General features: G+C 35.5%; 3 protein-coding genes and 1 pseudogene across 8 annotated transcripts; all 4 read left to right on the top strand.

Annotated features, from left to right (window-relative positions):
• On the top strand, positions 5,163 to 9,289 carry LOC109721286 (probable 6-phosphogluconolactonase 2). 6 transcript variants are annotated; one of them, XM_020248801.1, is made up of 5 exons: positions 5,164 to 5,395; positions 5,532 to 5,622; positions 6,115 to 6,280; positions 6,521 to 6,656; positions 8,485 to 9,289. In XM_020248801.1, the coding sequence occupies exons 3-5, from the start codon at positions 6,228 to 6,230 to the stop codon at positions 8,977 to 8,979; spliced, it is 684 nt and encodes a 227-aa protein (XP_020104390.1). In that variant the 5' UTR covers positions 5,164 to 5,395; positions 5,532 to 5,622; positions 6,115 to 6,227; the 3' UTR covers positions 8,980 to 9,289. The 6 variants fall into 6 exon arrangements, with proteins under 6 accessions (XP_020104391.1, XP_020104390.1, XP_020104393.1 ...); XM_020248799.1 differs by having other exon boundaries at positions 5,174 to 5,395; positions 6,115 to 6,342; XM_020248802.1 differs by lacking the exon at positions 5,532 to 5,622 and having other exon boundaries at positions 5,163 to 5,395.
• LOC109721285 (COBRA-like protein 1) lies at positions 12,328 to 15,957 on the top strand. The gene is made up of 6 exons (XM_020248798.1): positions 12,328 to 12,592; positions 13,499 to 13,578; positions 13,873 to 14,329; positions 14,660 to 14,819; positions 14,911 to 15,188; positions 15,316 to 15,957. Exons 1-6 carry the CDS (start codon positions 12,508 to 12,510, stop codon positions 15,609 to 15,611), a joined length of 1,356 nt encoding a protein of 451 aa, XP_020104387.1. The 5' UTR covers positions 12,328 to 12,507; the 3' UTR covers positions 15,612 to 15,957.
• On the top strand, positions 16,345 to 17,251 carry LOC109721768. The gene is made up of 3 exons (XM_020249546.1): positions 16,345 to 16,615; positions 16,725 to 16,813; positions 16,950 to 17,251. The coding sequence occupies exons 1-3, from the start codon at positions 16,592 to 16,594 to the stop codon at positions 17,098 to 17,100; spliced, it is 264 nt and encodes an 87-aa protein (XP_020105135.1). The 5' UTR covers positions 16,345 to 16,591; the 3' UTR covers positions 17,101 to 17,251.
• On the top strand, positions 18,041 to 20,833 carry LOC109721799 (annotated as a pseudogene).

Genomic DNA, 21,218 nt, shown 5'->3' with positions numbered 1-21,218 from the left:
ATAAGGTATTGTTTCTTTTGTGTCAAGTGGAGGAAAAAAAAAGCAACAAATTATATGTACCCTTGCTTTTAATTGATTACAGTAGCCAAGAAGATCCCCAACAGTGTATTGAAGAAGATTACATGCATCTTATCCTCACTAAGATTCCATATTTGAGTAGCATGGTGTTCATTGCATGTAATCAAAATCAACGCACGTACGCCACAACCTTCAACATATTTTTTTTGAAAAGAAAAAAGACGCGATGCACGCGGTTGGCATGGTAATTGTTGGTAGGATTAATTGTTTGGTGAGAATGTGAAGTAGATGATTTGAGTTGGTTAGAAGCAAATTGAGGTGCCAAAGAAGATGTGAATTATTTTATGGTGAAGAACATGATATTCATCAATCTCACGCAATTCCGAAATGCTTAGTCCTTTCTTGAACATATACTCAAGCAAATTAGGCATGAGGGTACACCATAATGATAGTATCAGCAGTAATAATAATATTGGCATTATTAGTTTCTTTCATATATTTTACTATGTCCAAATGTACTAGTCATGTTCAAATGTGCTAATCGAAATATATCGGTTTCCAACATAATAATTTTACCAGATATTCTGGTAAACTCTTGTGCTTACAATATTTTCTTCTTTCTCAGAATTTTGTTAGAGCACTCAGGATTGATCTTGAGAATACATATGTTGGTTCATAGCACATTGTCTCAATGTTAATTTCAGTTTAATTCAAAAGGAACTTTAATTTCTTCTGTAGTCAATTCAGAAAATATTTGGAATTGGAGATTTCGGAATCGAATATTTCATCGAAGATTACATGTCGTTTGACCTTGATTATCGTCTATGGAAGATATAATTATCACGATTCGATGATCCTTCAATATATAATTATCACGATTCGATGATTCTTCTTTTTGACTAATCATGAATTCCTACTGGTTGGTTTCAAAGTTGCTTTCTAAACTAATTAAGTCGGCGTTTATTGTGTCGGTGTGTGTATATATATATATTTGATTCTTAAATGTTTGTGGAAAATTTAAGAGCTTGAGTTGCAACTAATTACAGAACAAAATTGTTATTAAATGGACTTAATATACACAAAATACATATTTATCCGAGCACTTTAATGGATGCTTTGTCTATTTGAGAAGTCCATAATTTTATAAGTCCAATTGAAAAGTGGACAATTTAAGATGGTGTGTTAGTCCATTCCACGATAGTAAAAAGATTGCAGAGAAGTTAATTACTCATTAAATTATTCTTCTTCACATGAAGATTAACAAAGTTTAATTTTTTTTGTTTTTAATAAGGAACAAGTTTTTTTTTTTTGAGAGAGTGAAATGTAGCATGCGAGATAAACCCTTTTTTTTGTTTTTGTTAAGTAACAATTATTTTTGCTATATAGCAAGGCGCTTCATTTTTTTTTTAAGAAATGAATTTAGCTGAAAATATAAAATAATTAGGTTTAGAACTTGAAACCTTAAAGTACCAATTGTAGACATATACAATACTTTAGGTTCTTAGAGACAAATATAGATATATATGTTCTCTTCACCTCAAATTTATTATTTTTACTAAAAGTTAACTAGTATTTATCATTTCACAGTACTTTATTAAATTTTTTTCTTTATTTTGAGTAAATATCTAAGTTAGTTTCATTCAATATCTAATGCGAGTGACCAGAAGAAAGGCAAGCATGGGAAAAGAAATTATTCTTTGTTTGAAGTAAAAGAAGAAGTTAATCAGGAAAAATCATCCGCGCGCGCGAGGCGAATTTAAAGAGAGAAATACCCTCTTATTCGTCATAAATTTTATGATTTTTTTTAAGGCCATTCTTGAGGAATGCAAAGCTTGAGATGGAAAGATCTAACTACAATTAATGAAGCACTTAATTTCACAAGTCACTCAAGGGCTTCATTTACAGGCCAATATTATTGAGCCGAGAAGAGAAGATTTAGAATTGGAATACAAGCATGCTGATGTGCACGCATGCGCGCGCACGCATACAAAAAAGAGTTTGACACATTAATATTCTTAAGTGAGTGGAAATTTTAGCATATATAGCTAGCTTGGTGATATGATTATTCAGGCTTAAATTTGTTGCCCCACCCAAAAAAAAGCTATAATCTTTACTCAATTAATATGTCGTTTATAAAATTCAAATCTAATGGTGCTAGTCACTCCTTTAGTTCCACAATCGACATCAAACAAATCGAAAAAGTTTGCAACCATCACTATCCATCGTATCCGCGCGCGAATTGTTATCAATATCGCTATCATTATTATTACCGAAAAGCACTGCAATCAACTTATTGTCTCCACTTGTAAATCAGTGCAGCTAGCTTTTTCGCCATTAATAAATCATCGCAATTAGCTATATATATATATATAGTCGTCATCATCGTTGCGGTCGTCATATCTGTAACTATCACCACTGCTTATGCTGCGGTCGATCTCCACCGCATTACTACGGCCGCCATGACGACGGCCATCGATCGTTGCCATTTTCTAAAGGAAGGTTCAAATCCAATTCACTTGAATTCTTTGCTTGATTTTGTTATTAACACATTTATGCTAGATTATTATCTCATTTGCCTCAAATATAAGCTCCTTGTGAACACTAATCCCCTGCAAAAGGATGCATTGGATCAAACTGGATTAAGATTCAAGGCCCAAAATTGAAGCCCAAATTCAAATCGATCCGTAAGGGTAATTAGGCCGTCTAAGCCCTAAATTGTAACAATCTTTTATTTTTGACAAATGTTTCGGCTCGAGCCCGAAATGTAAGAGCAATGCTACTTGTACACATGTAATATAGGTGTAAATTTATGCCCTAGCGTTTAAAAGTCCATGATTTACTCACTTGTCTTAAATTTTATTTTATATTAATTGTAAATTTTAAAATTATGGGGTATAAAATATACATCCTATAAGAGAGTATACAAGTAGCACATTATCAAAATTTAACCTGGATTGAAGCCCAAAATGTTTTCGGACTGGGCGAATATCTATGCGAAAGCGAAGCCGCAGAGATTTGGACCTTTGTGGGCTCATTTATGGCGTCCTGTTATTGGGCTGAGCTAATAACAAAAAGCCCAAAGCCTTTAATTAAAATAGCTCTTTATTTTTTTAAAATATATTTTAGGATTTCATTTTGGGGTCTAATGTTTTATTTCATGTAAGATCGGTGTGACGGATATGAAGCAAATTTTCTACAGAATAAATGCACTTAAAAATTTTATGCACCACTAGATTTAACCGACCGTCTGTGATAAGATAAAACTCATCTCATTGCTGATACGAATGTAGTTATAAGTCGCGGTTTTCTTGTGAACAATGTAATTATAAGCACGAATGAGACTAGTATGCTTCTGGAAGTATAGAGCCTTCCGTACTTTCAAATCGATTTTGATGTTGAGACTTTCAAATCGATTATCGGCTCCGTTAGACTTGATTTAGAGTATTTGAAGTATTTAGAAAATAAATTTTGTTATTTTTTGATATCATTTGGCTAGTGATCGAAGGTGCTCAAAATCAATAATTTTAATGACCGTGGTCATTCGTTTGTAAGTTAACGGTGTAAAAATATTCAAATCATGAACAATTTTGATAGAAAATTTTTTATACTATATAAAACAAGATCAATATCTTTGATCTAAAATTTTGATATTATATCATCATATTTTGTAAGATTTTATTTTTAGCCGTTAATTTTGAGCTACTTCGATCACTAGGCAAATGATATCAAAAAATTACAAAATTTATTTTTTAGATATTTCAAATACTCTAAATTAAGTCTAACAGAGTTGATTGTCAATTCAAAAATTCCAACATCGAAAACGATTTAAAAGTACGGAAGACGTTGTACTTCGAAAAGCATACCGGCCTCACTCTTATAAGCACATATAATTTTTCTACATATATGCTCTGCAAGAAATCTATACTCAAATGATCATGTTTGCGGAAAGATAACTTATAATCCTCACAAAGAAAAGAAATTCTTTCCGTCACTCAAAGTACAGGGACCAATGGACGCATTCAACTAAAAAAAAATCATAATAAATTAGAATTGAGACCGACCGTCCCTATAGCAAGTGGTAAAAAATTTGACAGTTGATATTCGAGACTCAAGTTCGAAATTTCGAATCCTAGTTGATTCACATTTCTAGCTAAATTTATTTCTAAATGAAATAAACGAAGCAGGTAGCGTGCTACCTATCTTTCAAAAATAAATAAATAAATAAATAAATTAGAATTGAGCTCTTATATTTTTAAAAATATAAGTTATTGATGCATGTAGGTTTTTGACCTTTGAATTAAGAAATTTATGGTTAGAATGATACTAGTGTGTGGAATTGAGTGACTGGTTGGTTGAATAGTATAATTTAACGAATAAAATTGATCAAAAGAATAGATCTAACAGCAAAAAACTTATAAACACTAAGTGCTTAGTATTATTATTATTATTATTTTTTTTAGAAATAGGTAGCACGCTACCCGCTTTATTTATTTCATTTAGAAATAAATTTACCTAGAAATGTGATTCAATTAGGATTCGAACTTGGGTCTCGGGTACCAACCATCAAGCTTTTTTGCCACTTGCGCTAGGGACGGTTGATAGTGCTTGGTATTTTTAAAAGCACCGTAGCAGACTCTTATAAATTGCTGATATATTGACAAAAATTTTTTTATAAACGGCAGCACGTTGTGCAGATTATAAAAGTAAAATTTTAAAAATGCAATGCTATATGAACATGCATAAATCTTATCAATATTTTTTAAAAAATATTAGTAGTATTAATTTTTAAAAAAAATATATATATATACTCATAAATAGATAAGTGTAATATTTATACATAACCGACCGTCCCTAAATCAAGTGGCAAAAGATTTAGTGTTTGATATTCGAAACTCAAGTTCCAATTATAGTTAATTCACATGTCCAGCTAAATTTATTTAAATAAAATAGACGAAACGGGTGACATACTATCTATCTCTTAAAAAAAAATATATAATTATACCTACTTTTTTTAATATAGAAGCAGCAGTTCCCATCCTGAAGAATCTGAACTAGGGGCAGCATTAACTTGGGAGTTTACAAAAGGAGGTGAAGATAAGCATTTTGATTAGTCCACTTGTCAGCACAATATTTGTCCAGGTCTCCCTGTCTACCTTTCCCCCTTCCTCCTCTCTCTCTCTCTCTCCTCTCTGTAGAGAGAGAAAGAGAGAGACTGCAGAATCTGCTACATGCCTCTCTCTCTCTCTCTCTCTCTCTCTCTACATAACTTTTTCCCACCAACCCTTCTGTTTCTCTGTACATTTCCTGCAACTAAAACTAAAAAAAAAAGTTCAGAGAAAAGCTTCCTCAAATAGCTGCAAACCAGAGAGATTATCAGGTTTATGTGATTTCTTTTTCTATTTTTTTTCTATATATATATATATATATATATATATTGTTTTGTTAATTTTTTGTTCTCCTTCTTTACCCCCTTAACTAAATGATGAGGATCAAGGTGGTGCATGTGTCTGCAGCTAGAAGGTGGATAAAAAGAGATTAATTTTAAATGCTTGGCTTGGATAAGGCTCATCTTTGTCAACTGTAGATGATGGTTTTGGGATCTGGGTATGCTTCATTTTGACAAAATCATAGCTTTTGCAATTTGTGTTTTTTTTTACTATTTTTTTTAGGACTCACACTTAGTTGTCATAGTTCTTTTGCTTGTAGATTTATATTTNTGACAAAATCATAGCTTTTGCAATTTGTGTTTTTTTTTACTATTTTTTTTAGGACTCACACTTAGTTGTCATAGTTCTTTTGCTTGTAGATTTATTTTTTTTTTTTTTTCTTTTTAGGTCATTCTCTTCAATAATGCCAAATTGTTGTTTGTGTTCCAATGCTGTTCTCTGCACCTTTTTCGCTTAATTTTGTTTTGTAAATCGCTAAACGATCATTGTTCATACAAAACTGAATATAGCACGAACAATTACAAATAATAACAAAATGCAGTAATTGCAATCTTCTGCGTGGTTCAAGCATTCCAGAATTTTATTTTATATTGGGGGTTTTAATTTTATTTTAATTTTTTCTGTTGTTCGAAATGTTATCTTTGTGTAGGAACTTTTTTAGTCGAAGAGTAAGATGATTTGAGGACAAAGAAGATAAAGAAATGGCTGCTGCTTCTGTTGAAACTAGGGAGAAAAGTGAATTACGAATTTTCGAAAATTTAGATGATTTGGCGACCGATTTGGCCGAATACATCTCGCAACTATCAGAGATTTCAGTAAGGGAGAGAGGGTCTTTTACTATCGCGTTATCCGGAGGACCGCTTGTCGGTTTGATCGGGTAACTGTTTTCGATTGTTTCCTCTGATTTTGCCAACTTATAGTTGAAAGTTTCATTTTCTCAGTCAAAAAATTTTCACAATCGATACCTTTCTCTTCCCTTTTTTTTATTTGTTTTCGCGTCGTTTATGGATTATAATGCGAATAGTACTAGTTCAAGATGAACTGTTTCAAAGCAGGAAACTATGTGAAGCTCCTTATAGCATGACGGTGGATTGGACAAGATGGTATATCTTCTGGACCGACGAGCGTGCTGTCGCAAAGAATCATGCAGATAGCAACTACAAGACGACCAAAGAACGATTTCTTTCGAAGGTATACGAATGAGAGATATTTGATTGCTTCATACTCTTGCGTTGAATCTAACTATATATCTTCGGTCAAGTAAATGTTTGTTTTATGTCCTTTGTTTTTTTTTTTTTGCTAATCTTCATTAAAGAATAGTTGTGCTTCATTTTTCTGCAGTAAACTCGCATTAAGTGTGATTTGGATATTGATTACAAGCTCATGAATATCCAAATTAGAGGGCACAAGGGCTGAGATTATGGTTTTGGCGAAGATCTAGTTTTAAAGATGATAGTGTTAGGATTTGGTTAGATTTGTAGTTAAATCCTATTTGAATAAGAATTAATATTTAAATCTAGATAAATTAAGATTTAAATATTAATTAGAGGATAAACCTAACTAGATTAGGATTAATATTTAAATCTATTAGAGATTGATTAAGATAGATTTAGATATTAATTGGAGTAAAAATCCTAAATATATTAGGATTGGGGTACGTTTTGGTGGAGCCTTATAAATAGCTCTTTGTGGGTTTGCTTTTGTGGTGAAGTACGGGAGAGAGAGAGAGAGTCTCTTGGGTTGCCGTACCAGAGAGAGAAAAAGAGAGAGAGAGAGTTATTTAATTATGCTTTGAGTGCACCTAGTGCACGGGTGCATGTGAAGGATTGTCTTCTTTATGGGTTTATAGAAGACGAGAGAAGGGTAGAAGAGATTCAGAAAGAGGGCTCGGGTTGTAGCTACTCTGTGCAGAAGAGGAGTCGGGTGTAATATTCTCTTATTTAATGAATCTTATTTTACCTGCATAGTTTTCTCTTTTATGATTGTATCAGCTTTTGCTGAGAGACGGGTTTATGGTAAAAACCCGATTTGACGTTTCCGTTGCGGAATCCCAACAATCGATACCGGATCCACAGCAGTCGGTATCGGAGCGGGTTGCGGATTCACGAGATCCGGTACCGGGGCGAGTACCGGATTCCCAACAGATAGTTCCTATACTTTGTTGCTGCTGAAAATTTGATGCTTTTGCCACTATAACTATGTTCTCGTTCAGTATGTCGTTTCTATGTCATAGGATCTGCTATACAACTCTGTCTGTGCTTTCCAATTCACGCTCATTTACGTTTAAATGCATAATGCAAATGAATGAATGAAGCTTGCAATGTGCAAATCTAACAGGTCCACTCTTTTGTTGTCACTTATATTACCAGATGTCATACATATTCCTTCAAATTTGAATCAGTCAAGTGCATGAATGATAGACTAAAATGCTTAGAGGAGAATTTGAAGCTCTTTTGGTTGCAAGATAACTGGAAAAAAGTTGGTTTTCTACTCCCTCTGCGAGTGAAGGCGTTCGTATTGAGAAAAAAAAAAAAAAAAGGAAAAGAAAAGGGACATGGATTGGCATCTTATGACACGCCCTGCGTTGAGTGGCTACCCTTGATTGTGTCTTTATGTAACATGAGAAAATCTCAATTTGGTTTATTAACTATTTCGAAATTTCGTGCTGAGATGAATGACATATGTATCTTGCATCCACCAATTCCATATTGTCAAAACAAAACGAGAATTTCAGCTACCTGCCCTCTAATACAGTCGATCAATCTCTCTGCAAAGATGCAAAGTATGTATCATACATCTCAATCTGATCAATCTGATCAATCTGAATATTGTGTGTCGTAGTTAGCTGTTTAGATCGATTACCTATGTTTACCACTAAGACTATGCTTTTCATAGTGACGGCATATAATCTAATTGCTTGAATTCTTTGTGTCAGAACATGATCTAATCCCGCTGCAATAAGCTCATTCTATGATCACTACACGAAATTTATTACTATGCAGCCTATGTACTCTTCTAGGTACCTATTCTTAACAGCCATGTTTACTCCATCAACGACAACGTCACCGTGGAGGATGCAGCCGGAGAGTACGAGTTCGCCATCCGCCAGCTGGTAAAGCTTCGCAAACTAGGCGTCTCTGAGAGCAACGACTGCCCGAAGTTCGACCTCATCATCCTCAGCATGGGCCCTGACGGTCACGTGGCCTCGTTATTCCCTGATCATCCAGCTCTCAGGGTGAAAGATGAGTGGGTCACCTTCATCACCGACTCACCCGAACCTCCGCCTGAGAGGATCACTTTCACGCTGCCCGTGATCAACTCAGCCTCGAATGTTGCAGTTGTGGTTACTGGCGAGGATAAGGCAACGGCAGCTCGTGCTGCTGTATCTGGCAAATGCGAGCGAACGGATTGCTCTTCGTTATTTCCTGCTCGAATGGTTTGGCCAATCGATGGAACGTTGGCTTGGTTCTTGGATAAGCCTGCTGCCTCGGATCTTGGAAATGCTGAGCACTAGTCTGTCTAATTGCTTAGCTTTTTTCTTTTGTTATAATCCAAGGAGGTTTATGCTGACCACATGGTTTTATAGAAAATGTTCTGGTTACTTGGTTTTGCTATAATTTTCGCAATAGATTGTTATGAAGGGTGACTTGTTTTGTTAGTTGATGTATGATGAAGTAACACAAGAAAATAAGTTAGTTTTTTGCTTTGCTTCAGTCTTGTAATCGACAATGCCATCTTCTGCAAAAGGTGATATCCATGATCTTCTGTAATTTTAAAAAGACAAAAAGATCAGCAAAAGAAGACATTTACAGAGTACTGTTGGATCTCTCTTGTGAAGTGAATTTCATGTACTTCGTGTCGTGACATGCTGAGAAACTAATTTGGCATGGAGATCCTTTAATGTTATGAAAGAGATGAATCATTTGCACCATTCATATATAATATAGTGCATGGGGAGAAGCATCAAGGACACAAAATATCGCTGTTTGATAAGAGAAAAACCATGTCAATGCAAGCAGGCGAATCTGTGGCCATGTAAATATGGAGCTGAAATTTAGTGTATATTCAAATTATACTGTCCTATACTTGTGATTTCCTTCCACAACCAAGTTCTCTATTTGATTTGAGTTATTTGATGCTGTTCTCGAACTTTTCGCTATTTCTTCTGTGTTGAGCAAGATAAGTCGGTAAATCAAACAGTTTTACCTTTTTCTTTACTTCTGTCATACATTTTTGTCAGAAAGCGACTTCTAACTGCAATTCCAAGAAGCGCGAATAACTTTTTTATTTGATTAAAGTCTGTCAGCAACTTACTGTAGAGTGGAACTTTTAAGTCGGGCTTTTGTTTCTTAGACTCCGAAAGCTTATTTCTGCTTCCACGACTGAAAAGGCTGCGTCAGAAGCCAAAGAGCACAAAATCCAACACGAAACAAGTTGCCGAGAGCACGTTGTTTGTGAGCAGTGACACATTCCAGCACCCCTGTTCATGCAAAAATCATGCACGACAGAGATCATCGATCAATTGAAGTTTCCCCTGAACAGCACCTTGGATTAGATACATTTCAAAAGCTGTAGTGAATTTAAGATTCTTTGTAATCTCGCTGTAATTTCACCCAAATATATGCTTTACTTAAACAACTTGCATTTTTTTTTTTTTATTTAGCTGTATAATAAAAGTTACTCGTGGCGAATTAACCGAACAAAAATTTTTGGCGGGGATTGTCCCCCACTTGAGACGGTCACATCCACCGTCCGTTTGCTTTAAGAGTCGTGCGGTAGCTCCGGATCTTTTTTGCGCCACGTGGCGTTTAGGTGCTATCTTTGCATGATGTTTGCTGCGGCGGGGCATTCACCGGAGCGGTTGTCAACAATTCTGCGACGTGTCGCATACGACTTTGGGTGGATGCCAACTGGGCCGCCGCTTTCGCCAGCGAGTCCGCATACTCTCACGCTGGACATTTCCGTGCAACCGTGTTGCGTGAAAACAGAGGGGCACTGACAGGTGGGCCCCACATTTGCGGGTACGCGTAGATTTGACTCGTGATAACGTTGACTCTCTAGTTTAATAGAAAGGTTGATACGAGCATACGACATAATGTTTATTATTATTATGCGGGTATGCATTCATGTAAACTATATATATGCTCATGATAGTGACATTGAACCTAACGATGATGGAGAGCATGAATTAAACAAACATTGTTTTTATTTTTGTTTTTTTAAGATAAATTGATTCAACAAGCATAACTTTGATACCACAATTTTAGCTTGAGAATTACCGAAACGATGATCGATCAGCTGCTTAACAAACAAAAAATTTAAAATCTTATTGTAATATAAGTTAATTAAAGTGAAAATTTAACTTCTAACTAAAAAAAATAGAAAAAGAATTTGAGATTTTATTTGAAAATTTTTTGTAAATAAAAAAAATATAGATAGTTAAGTTAAAATTTTAAAATTTAGGTGCCCGTTTGAAAATGAAAAATGATGTTTGTAAAGTTAATTTTACTATTTACCAAAAAGAGAGGATGTAGAGTTTGTCATCATTCGAACTACATTACCTTATATATATATAGCAAATTTATTTATATAAATATTATTTACTCTTATAGGTTGTAGTTCAGAACTTCAGATAAGATTAATTTATATGTTATTCCTCAATCTAAATATAACTAAAACATGCGTGTTTAATTATTGCAGTTGAGCATAATTAACTAAGGTCTAGTATTAAGTCGCTATTGAAGATTTTATTATGGTACATGTGTGGGGTTTGTGACTTGTGATTTGTACTTTTAAGATGCGAGCAAAAATTGTCCACAGTTTCTCTATATTTTTGTGCATGAAATTTTAAAAAAGAAATATGTACGCAACGATCTAATTGCGTATTCGCGATAAATTGTATATGAATCACCTAATACGAATAAACTCGAATGCGTACAATCGCTGATGAACGACGGAATTACCCAAGATGTTGATAGAGAATATCACTCAATGTGCGATGACTTTTTGGTGCCTGTTACTATCTGATGATTACTTTGGTAATGGAATGTCATAGTCTTGAGGTTATGGATTTAACTCCCAACTTAAACATTTATTAACCCTAGTAAAATTTTTAAAAGAAGTGCTTATTTTTCAGTCTCTAGCCCGTCACATTCCTATTTCCCATGACCTTTTTATAATGCTTGAGACTTTTTTTTTTTTTTTTTCCTTTGAAAGAGAGCTCTACTTTTGTTTTTAATACTTAATTTTATGTGCTCAAGTTGATAGTGGGGTTAACAGTTAAAACATTTATTTTTTATTTTTTAAATATTTTGTCTTTATTATTTGGTGGTAACACTGTTATGAATCTAATAACTAAAAAAAATAATAGTGAATATTACTCATATACTATCAATAGTATTCCAATGCAAAAAAAAAAAAAAAGTTTAGTGATTGTTACTTGAAGTGCAAAATCTAATTACTTTATATTTCTAGCTAAATTTATTTAGAAAAAATAAATGAATCAATAGCAAGCTATAATTAAAAAATTGAATAATAAAATTAAAATACCGTAGACTGACCCAAATCAAATAAATTGAAAGATTAGATAATAAAATTTAAAATTTGCAAGATTGGATAGTTTATTCAAAATATCTATAATTCAAAATAAGTTGAGTATGCTTCTATTTTTTTGTAATTAAATTTTATCTATTATGTAATTAGATGCACTATAAATTAATCAATTATAATAATACAAAATTTATAATCTATCTAATTATACAAAATATATATAATAATAACCAAAGGTGGCCTAAATTTATTTTATTTTATTTTTTATTTTTATGCCCCCAAAAAAATCAAAGCCAACTGTCTCCCACAGTCACTATTTTCCTCTCACACGTGCGAGGAAAAATGGAAAAAGCTGTTGTTCACTTCTCCTTCCTCCTCGCTACTGCTTCTTCATAAACTCCATAGAAGAAGCTTCACTGGTCACAGCTACTCTTGAGAGAGGGAAAGAGAGAGAGAGAGAGAGTTTAGCCAATTAAGCTTCTCCTCCTCCGCCATGATCGAATACGCCTTAAAGTTCCCACCTTTCGCAATCTCCTTGGGGCTATTTCTCTTGTTCTCCTCTCTCACGTCAACAACAGGTGAGTGCCCAAAACACTCTTCTCTTTGAGCTCCTTTACTAATAATCATGTCAAAGATTGCGTTTTTATAGTTCTTTGTTATCTTTGGTTTAATGGGTTTTTGCTGGAATTTGCTCTTTCAATTCGCATGTTTGAGTCTGGGTTTTTGGGGATTGGATCGCTCTGTTGCTGTAGAAGGAATTGGGAAAGGAGGGACCTTTTTTGTTTTATAGTTTAACTTGGTTTTAATTGAGCATCAATGCAATACGTTTGGGGTTTCAGTTTTTTTTTTTTTAAAAAAAAAAAATTACAGCTTGAGGATGAGAGATATCTCTGATATTTTTATAAGGTCTTACATGCATGCAATTTGTTGATTGGGAAGAGAAGGATTGCATTTCCCCATTATTTCTTCAAATTATGAAAAAAAATGATGCAAATTTTTCTGATGCTGCATGGGAAAGCTGAAATTAGAATGAAATTGTAAATTATTTTAGAGTATTCAATAAGAAATGTAGTTGTCCTGATGATTCAAATGTTAGAGTTCTTGCTGACATATTTTTGATAAAGTGGTGGAGAGTGGTTTAGTTCTTTATCCAATTAACATCTACTATGTTCATGTCTAAATATCACTCTTTTGGTGGAAATTGTATTTACTAGTAATGCTACCTATGATCAATTTTCTCGAAAAATGTTGTTTTTCCAAATAATTGGATAAACAATCAATTTATTTAATCGACGAATTGTTACCATGATTTATTATCTGTGATTGCGAATTGATGCTTTTTTGCTCTCTTTATCTTAAGGAATTAGTGACCCGAGTAATCGTCTGCAACAGGATAGGAACTTGTTATCAGATCTTGGTATGAATTATTGGTTGGCCATGGTCTTTACCCAAACTCTCTTTTTTTTTTTTGGCTAACTCCGCAGAGGCATATGATTCACTGGATCCAAATGGAAATATAACAATCAAATGGGATGTCATGCAGTGGACTCCAGATGGCTATGTTGTAAGTACCCATTTGTACCTTACTCTATTCCGCAATTTCGAAAGTGGCATCATGTCAGCATCACCGGTAGAGTTAAATGACACGGCAGACTTTTCAATTAAAACAGTAATGCCGGCGTATCGCTTTCCACACATTATCTGACGACAGAACAAACTTTAGAGACTAAATTGATTATAATTGAGACTCTTAAGGATGTAACTCAAATTGGTATCAAGCTTCAAGACTAAGTTTCTAACTAACCTTCCTTCGATATCTGTGGTGAAAATTTCAGCCGAATCATGAACTGTTTTTCAGGCTGTTGTTACGATATACAACTTCCAGCAATATCGGCACATCCAAGCGCCGGGGTGGACTCTCGGATGGACGTGGGCCAAGAAAGAGGTCATTTGGTCGATGGTAGGAGGTCAAGCTACGGAACAAGGGGATTGCTCGAAGTTTAAAGGGAACATCCCCCACTGTTGCAAAAAAGACCCTACGGTTGTCGATTTATTGCCGGGAACACCGTATAACATGCAGATAGCCAATTGCTGCAAAGGCGGAGTGATTAGTTCGTGGGTTCAAGACCCAGCCAATTCCGCAAGCTCGTTCCAGCTCAGCGTGGGCCGAGCAGGGACCTCAAACAAGACGGTCCGCGTGCCCAAGAACTTCACTCTTAGTGCGCCGGGTCCGGGGTACACTTGTGGCGTCGCAAAGATCGTGAAGCCTACCCAATTTGTTTCGCAGGACGGAAGGAGAACAACCCAAGCCTTGAGTAAGTTACTGGAATTGTCCGCAAAATCTGTTGAAAACAAAAATATATGTGCCAATCATCTTTTGCATATCTAAGATATGTTTTGAATAAAACTGGGATCATAGAGTTCAATGACCTTTGGTTCCTACGGGGTGAAGAGAAAAACAAAAAGTTCTATTTGGCAAAATGAGTTTATGATCTCTTTGATGTGTGACAAAATCCTGGTTATTGTAGAGTAGTGATGGTGATTGAATTTGGAACTTGTGAATGATGAACATTTCTGCTGACTTTTTTTTTTTTTTTTTTTGGTGATAAGCACTTTCTTATTTTTTTATTGTTTCGGCATTGCAGTGACATGGAATGTCACATGTACATATTCCCAGTTTCTCGCTCAGAAGACTCCGACATGTTGTGTATCACTCTCATCTTTCTACAATGACACGATCGTTAACTGCCCAACATGCGCCTGCGGCTGCCAAAATAATATGACCCACCCGGGAAGCTGTGTAGAGTGAGTTCAATCACTTTCTTTGATCTCTTTCACAGTTTTATATTTTTCGATTCATTTTAATGATAAATTGAGGTTCACCAAACAATCACAGGGGTGATTCGCCTTATTTAGCTTCTGCGATCAACGGCCCGGGCAAGAATAGCTTCACTCCCCTAGTGCAGTGTACATCTCACATGTGCCCAATTAGAGTGCATTGGCATGTTAAACTCAACTACAAAGAGTATTGGCGGGTGAAGATCGCGATAACAAATTTTAACTACAGGATGAATTACACACAGTGGAACTTAGTTGTCCAACATCCCAATTTCGACAACCTCACTCAGATTTTTAGCTTCAATTACAAGTCATTGATCCCCTACGGAACTATTAGTAAGTGTTCCATTACAGTAAATGAACAACCACATGGTTTTCGATATACCTTCGTTCTGAAACAGTTTATATGAGGGGCGAGAAACAACGTATAATTAACTATTATTATACACGCCTTTTGCTGCAGACGATACCGCGATGCTGTGGGGTGTTAAGTACTACAACGACCTACTCATGGAGGCCGGACCGTACGGAAACGTACAATCGGAACTTCTATTCCGGAAGGACCAATCGGCCTTCACCTTCCAGAAAGGATGGGCTTTCCCGCGGCGTGTGTACTTCAATGGTGATAACTGTGTCATGCCTCCTCCCGACGCGTATCCATGGCTACCGAATACCAGCCCTCGGCTAATCGGCCCGTCATTTCTCCCAATTATCGCCTTTTGGGCAATTTTTACATTCTTGATATTTATTTGTGTGTAGTAAAGGGTCGCGTATGGATTAGAGTTTCGAGCCATCGACGAAGCAGATTTGGTCTCGGAGCGCAGCAACTCGGGATCATATGTATAATTCACTTCTCAGCTATGATACTCTGTAGCCAAAGTGCTGTACAAAGTAAAACATAAGAGAAATAGATATGCAAATACCTGCTGTGTTTTGATCTCCAGAGATATGATATGAGCCTTTTTAAGGTGACGTGACAAATTATACCTGTAATGTTGATAAATTATACATGTAATGTAAGTTTTTTCATATTTTTGGGGAATGCTTGTTGTATACTTAAGAAAAAATATCAAGAAATGTTCACATTGAGAAAGGCATTGTAACATGCCAACGAATGTATGCCAAAAAAAAATGTAATTTTCCATGGGAGTGGATTCTCATGAATCTATGTAGCTATCTAAATGCATATCATTGTTATGATATTTTTCATATATATATAATATTTATATATATATATAGTTATATATTAATATATATATATTATATATAGTATATATATATTTTAAAAAAAGAATCTTAGTTCATGGTCCGTGGGCCAGAATGGCTACAGGCCGTGTTGGGCCGTAGTCTAAAAAAAGTGGTCCGACCCGACACGGTCCGATTTGAATGTCAACAATTGTTATCCGAATAACAAGAAAAAAAAAAACAATTTTCATAGATGACCAATTAATATGCAAAGATCAACTAAGTTGACCTTATATTGCAGTGAAAACAAGAGGCACAGCTCCTGGTTTTGACCACTCTATATTTTACAAGTCAAATCCCAGCCCACAGAAATTTTATCCATCCCAAAAAACAAAGTTTAGTTTTTCTTTTGCTCCTCCCACATTCTCTCTCTAACTACATATAAATATATCATGTACACACATTAAATTACATGCATAAGTATACCAAACGTATCTCCACAACAAGTTGATTAAGGGGTTCCAAAGTTGATTATATTAGCAGTGCAAATCAATATGGGCCGTTGGATTAAGCCTGATGTATGTTGGTTAATTGTTCTTTCTTGTGCTATGTACTTAATGAGAGAAAGAGAGATTACAAAAATTTACGCATCGAATACGTTCGTAATTTTATGTATTTATTTTTCAGGTATATCCGCTAGTGGCTGCGATGACCTTCGTGACGGGCATGTGTTTGTTTCAGCTCACCAGGAACATGTTCTTGAATCCTGATGTTAGGTATGGCTCGTTAACAAAACTTATGTGCTTTTTTAATCCATCATCATAAAATGAAACCTAATTTTGATCTTAATCACTGGGGTAATAAGTATTTAACCGTGTATATATATATATATATATATATATATATGTATAGGATCAATAAATTGCACCGCACGACTGCGGTCCTCGACAATGCCGACGAAGGCCAGAAATACAGCCAGCATGCCCTCCGCCGCTTCCTCAGCAGCCGCCCGCCCGAAGTCATGCCCGCGATCAACCATTTCTTCTCCCGGACCGATAAATAAACATGTTTAATGTTAAAAATATAATAATCAGCATTTCTATGTATTAATTAATTACACACTTGTACAGATTTGAAACGTTATATATGTCATGTCATACAAATAAGAATTATGTGGTTGAATTTGTCTATAAAAAGATAATCAATTAGTGTGTTTGTTGTAATAAATCTCATTTTATGTTCACACCAATTATGATGTGACTCCGAATTTTTTTTCGAAATAAATATCTTTTTTCGCTTATTAGTGTTGGGCCGGGACCAGGCCCAACTAAATAATGCACATTAAAGGAAAACTTGCGGTGTAAAGTGGGCCTTCCGGCCCGTTTGTTTGTTAACTTTTTAATTTTTCTTCAATATTTTTAAATTTTTTAAAATGTAATTTAAATTATTTAAAATTCAAATAGTTTCTTAAAAAATCATTTCAAACTTATTTTTTAAATATATAATTATATATATATATATATATTAAAATTAATAGTAAAAACTTTTAAAATAAAAAAGATATAATTATATGCTAAAAATAGAGTGGCCAGTGGCCTCATCTGGTACGATCTGGCCCAAAAAACAGCTTACAAAATGGTGGCTCGGCTCAGCACGGCACGGCACAACACGATATGAATTCAAATCTTTATGACCGAGTGGCTATATAGTTCACATAACAAACAATGTTTTTTTTTTTTTTGTTTACAATTTTAGTTATAAAAATTGTAAAGTTCGTTAAATTCAGCGGTAACTCATTTAAATTATTGAATTTATTTTTTGGCAATAAAATTGTGATAGTTTACAACAGATAGCTAAAAGACATTAATAAATTTTTTAGTTTAACTAACCATAACAACTGAAATAAAAAACAATTAAAGTAATGCCGACATTAAAAAATTTTTGAGGGACCAATTTTAAAGGAGTTATAGTTTGTACAGTAAAGTGTAAATAAGCCATTCTTATAATCGACTCCTCCCCGCTCGCGCGCCCTCGTCTCGTAGATCCAAATCCCTCTCTCTCTCTCTCTCTCTCTCTCTCTCTCTCTCTCCTCTACGATCCGAGATCTCCGAGGTCATCAATGGCGAGGGAATCCGCCTCGTCCCCGACCACCCTGCTCCTCAAGGACGAGCTCGACATCGTGATCCCCACGATCCGCAACATCGAATTCTTCGAGAAGTGGAGGCTCTTCTTCGAGCCCTACCACCTCATCATCGTCCAGGACGGGGACCCCTAGCGCGATTAGGGTTCCCGAGGGCTTCGACTACGAGATCTACAACCGCAACGACATCAACCGCATCCTCGGCCGCAAGGCCTCGTGCATCTCCTTCGAGGACTCCGCGTGCCGCTCCTTCGGCTACATGGTCTCCAAGAAGAAGTACATCTACACCATCGACGACGATTGCTTCGTCAGTCGTTTTATCTCTACCGGATCTACTCGATTAGGGCTTGTTTTGTTGCACTGGTTGGTGGGATTTTGTTTCATCTGGGGGGATTTGGGGATTTTTTGGGCTTTTGGGATAAGTTGTGGTGGGATTTGGGGAAAACTTGGGATTTGTGCGAGGAAATTGTGTAGATCTAATGCCCTGTTTGAGAAGCTTTTTCCCCTTAATTTAGGATTAATTTAGGAATGCTAACATTTTGGTATGTTTTAGGCTAGATTTAATTGATTGTGATGATTAATTTTCTTTTGAAGTGTGCATTTGTTATGATCTGTTTTGTGCATTACATGTAAATTGGAACTACGGGATAATGGTAGCATATTTTGCTAGAGTTAGCATTATTATATTTGCATGCTTTGATTTGGGAGTAGAAGGATATATCAATTTGTTTAGCATTTCTAGCTCTTCCCATTCCTCTTATCTCCTATATTATTACGTTGTTTTTGGTACTATAAGTGTTCTATCTCCTATACTATTACATTGTTTTTGGTACTAACTAAGTGTTCTAACTTAGCTAGATTAAGGAGTCCTGCATTTTTCTTCTAGTTGAATGCTAAAAGATCTGCTATTAAAACGATATAAATATCATTTCTTCTTGAGGTTTCTCCATTTTAATGTCATTTTCTGATCAAATTGCAATATGATGCATGAAATGGTTCAAACTTTTTATATCTTCAGTACTGATTTACAAAAGCCATCAATCTTAATCTGATTTTGTTACTTTGATCTTTCCAAATTACTATTTTCAGTAAATTACTGATCAATCTATCTCATTTAGGTTGTGATTTAACTTTTTTACTTTCTACATAGGTCGCCAAAGATCCATCTGGCATGGAGATCAATGCACTCGAGCAGCACATAAAGAATCTCCTCTCCCCTTCTACGCCTTTCTTCTTCAACACTTTATACGATCCTTATCGTGAGGGTGCTGACTTTGTTCGAGGGTATCCTTTCAGCCTCCGCGAGGGCGTCCCAACTGCCATTTCTCACGGCCTTTGGCTTAACATTCCGGACTATGATGCCCGCACCCAACTCGTCAAGCCTCTTGAGAGGAATACCAGGTAGTGAATCATAACATTATTATCTGCCCGTTGGAGGTTAGAGTAGCTTGTTTTACTTGTTTTCTAATGATTCTCGATATGAGATATGTGGAGGCAGTTCTTACAATCCCGAAAGGAACATTCTTTCCGATGTGTGGGATGAATCTGGCATTTAATTGTGAGCTTACTTGTCCTGCCATGTACTTCGGACTAATGGGTGATGGTTAGCCGGCTGGTTGCTACGATGATATGTGGGCTGGATAGTGTGCCAAGGTGTGAGATTTAGCCTTTTAGCCTGTAATGATGTTCCTATAATTTTGTTCCTATGTAGCTCTTGGGGAGCAACTTTTTGTACTATATTTAGTTTTTTCTTGGTTTATACTTTATAGTTTATAGTTTATAGTTTATAGTGCCAAACTTGTTCACACCAGTTATGTACGTAGTTTATTTGTTCTATTGTTGTATTGTCTATTGTCTCTTCGATAGGGGACAATGTGGAAGTTACTGCTAGTATTTAAGGCTGCTGTCAAAATTGTCGCTTTGAAATGTTTTTAGATCAAAGTTTTATTATTTGAAAGAGTTTAAAGAACGAAACTGGAAATCTTTAAAAATGCCGAAAGTGGCGAAATGAAAATTACAGATCTTTCTCTATACAAATTATTGTTAATTTGTGAAATGCTGGTTTTGCGTAGGTGATCTGCAACCACTTGGGCTTGGGTGTGAAGACGGGGACGGCGTCTCCTACATCTGGCACAGCAAGGCGAGCAACCCATTCGTGAACCTCAAGAAAGAATGCAACGGCACCTATTGGCAGGAAGAGATCATCTCCTTCTTCCAATCCGCTGCGCTCCCCAAGGAGTGCGACACCGTGCAGAAGTGCTACACAGAGCTCGCAAAGCAGGTGAGAGAGAAGCTCGGAAAGGTTGACGATTACTTCAACAGGCTAGCGGATGCCATGGTCACATGGATTGAAGCTTGGGACGAGCTTAACGCTTCCAGAAAAAGCGCTTAATGCTCACAATGGCTCGGCAAAGTAGTAGTACAAATCTTGGTTGTCTGGAGATTTGTTATCTATTGGAGCACCATCTGCTGTTCATTTTGTTAGTGTTATTGGTATTTGTTTTTTAAAAAAATTTGGACAGGTGTAATATTGTCTTTGAAATTACAATAGGATCAGTGTTTTGGAACTGTAATCTGGTATTGAGATAGTGTGATAGTGTTGCAATTTGATGGCATGTGATGAGAGGTTTCCTTTTTTGCCTCCCTTCTCAAGGTATCCCCTTTATCCCTACAGTTTAAATTACTCTAGACATTCACTCTGTACGGTAGTTTTCCCAAATAAGTCAAAAAAAAATCTTAGAATGATAACTGAATTTAACGAACATCATAATTGAAAATGAGTTGTCACGTGGAGAAGCACCTTTTCTTCTTCTTTCTTTCTTTCTTTTTTTTTGTTGTTTTTGTAAAATAGATTACATTAATTCTGTGGACATTTTTGTTTCTGTAAAACAGTTGAGTATTTACGTGCGTTAGGTTAGCTATATCATTTGCCGTTCTATTTTCACATGGTATTGGATCCGGTTTTTCACATTTGGATTGAAATATCAAGGCAATTCTGGATCATTTTCACATTTTCAAAAAGTATAAAATAATAAGAAGAA

This window comes from Ananas comosus, linkage group 15 (assembly GCF_001540865.1).
Source record: "Ananas comosus cultivar F153 linkage group 15, ASM154086v1, whole genome shotgun sequence".
NCBI classification, from domain to species: domain Eukaryota; kingdom Viridiplantae; phylum Streptophyta; class Magnoliopsida; order Poales; family Bromeliaceae; genus Ananas; species Ananas comosus.
Note: the sequence above shows the minus strand (reverse complement) of the source record. Positions and strands in the feature narration are given on the sequence as shown.

Coding starts and splice junctions, on each gene's coding strand:
- LOC109721286 (XM_020248800.1), top strand. CDS start 6,167: ATGGCTGCTGCTTCTGTTGAAACTAGGGAGAAAAGTGAATTACGAATT. Junction 6,343..6,520: donor CCGCTTGTCGGTTTGATCGG/GTAACTGTTTTC, acceptor GTTTCAAAGCAG/GAAACTATGTGAAGCTCCTT. Junction 6,657..8,484: donor AAGAACGATTTCTTTCGAAG/GTATACGAATGA, acceptor GTACTCTTCTAG/GTACCTATTCTTAACAGCCA.
- LOC109721285 (XM_020248798.1), top strand. CDS start 12,508: ATGATCGAATACGCCTTAAAGTTCCCACCTTTCGCAATCTCCTTGGGG. Junction 12,593..13,498: donor CTCTCTCACGTCAACAACAG/GTGAGTGCCCAA, acceptor CTAACTCCGCAG/AGGCATATGATTCACTGGAT. Junction 14,330..14,659: donor GAGAACAACCCAAGCCTTGA/GTAAGTTACTGG, acceptor TCGGCATTGCAG/TGACATGGAATGTCACATGT.
- LOC109721768 (XM_020249546.1), top strand. CDS start 16,592: ATGGGCCGTTGGATTAAGCCTGAT. Junction 16,616..16,724: donor GCCGTTGGATTAAGCCTGAT/GTATGTTGGTTA, acceptor TTTATTTTTCAG/GTATATCCGCTAGTGGCTGC. Junction 16,814..16,949: donor TTCTTGAATCCTGATGTTAG/GTATGGCTCGTT, acceptor ATATATGTATAG/GATCAATAAATTGCACCGCA.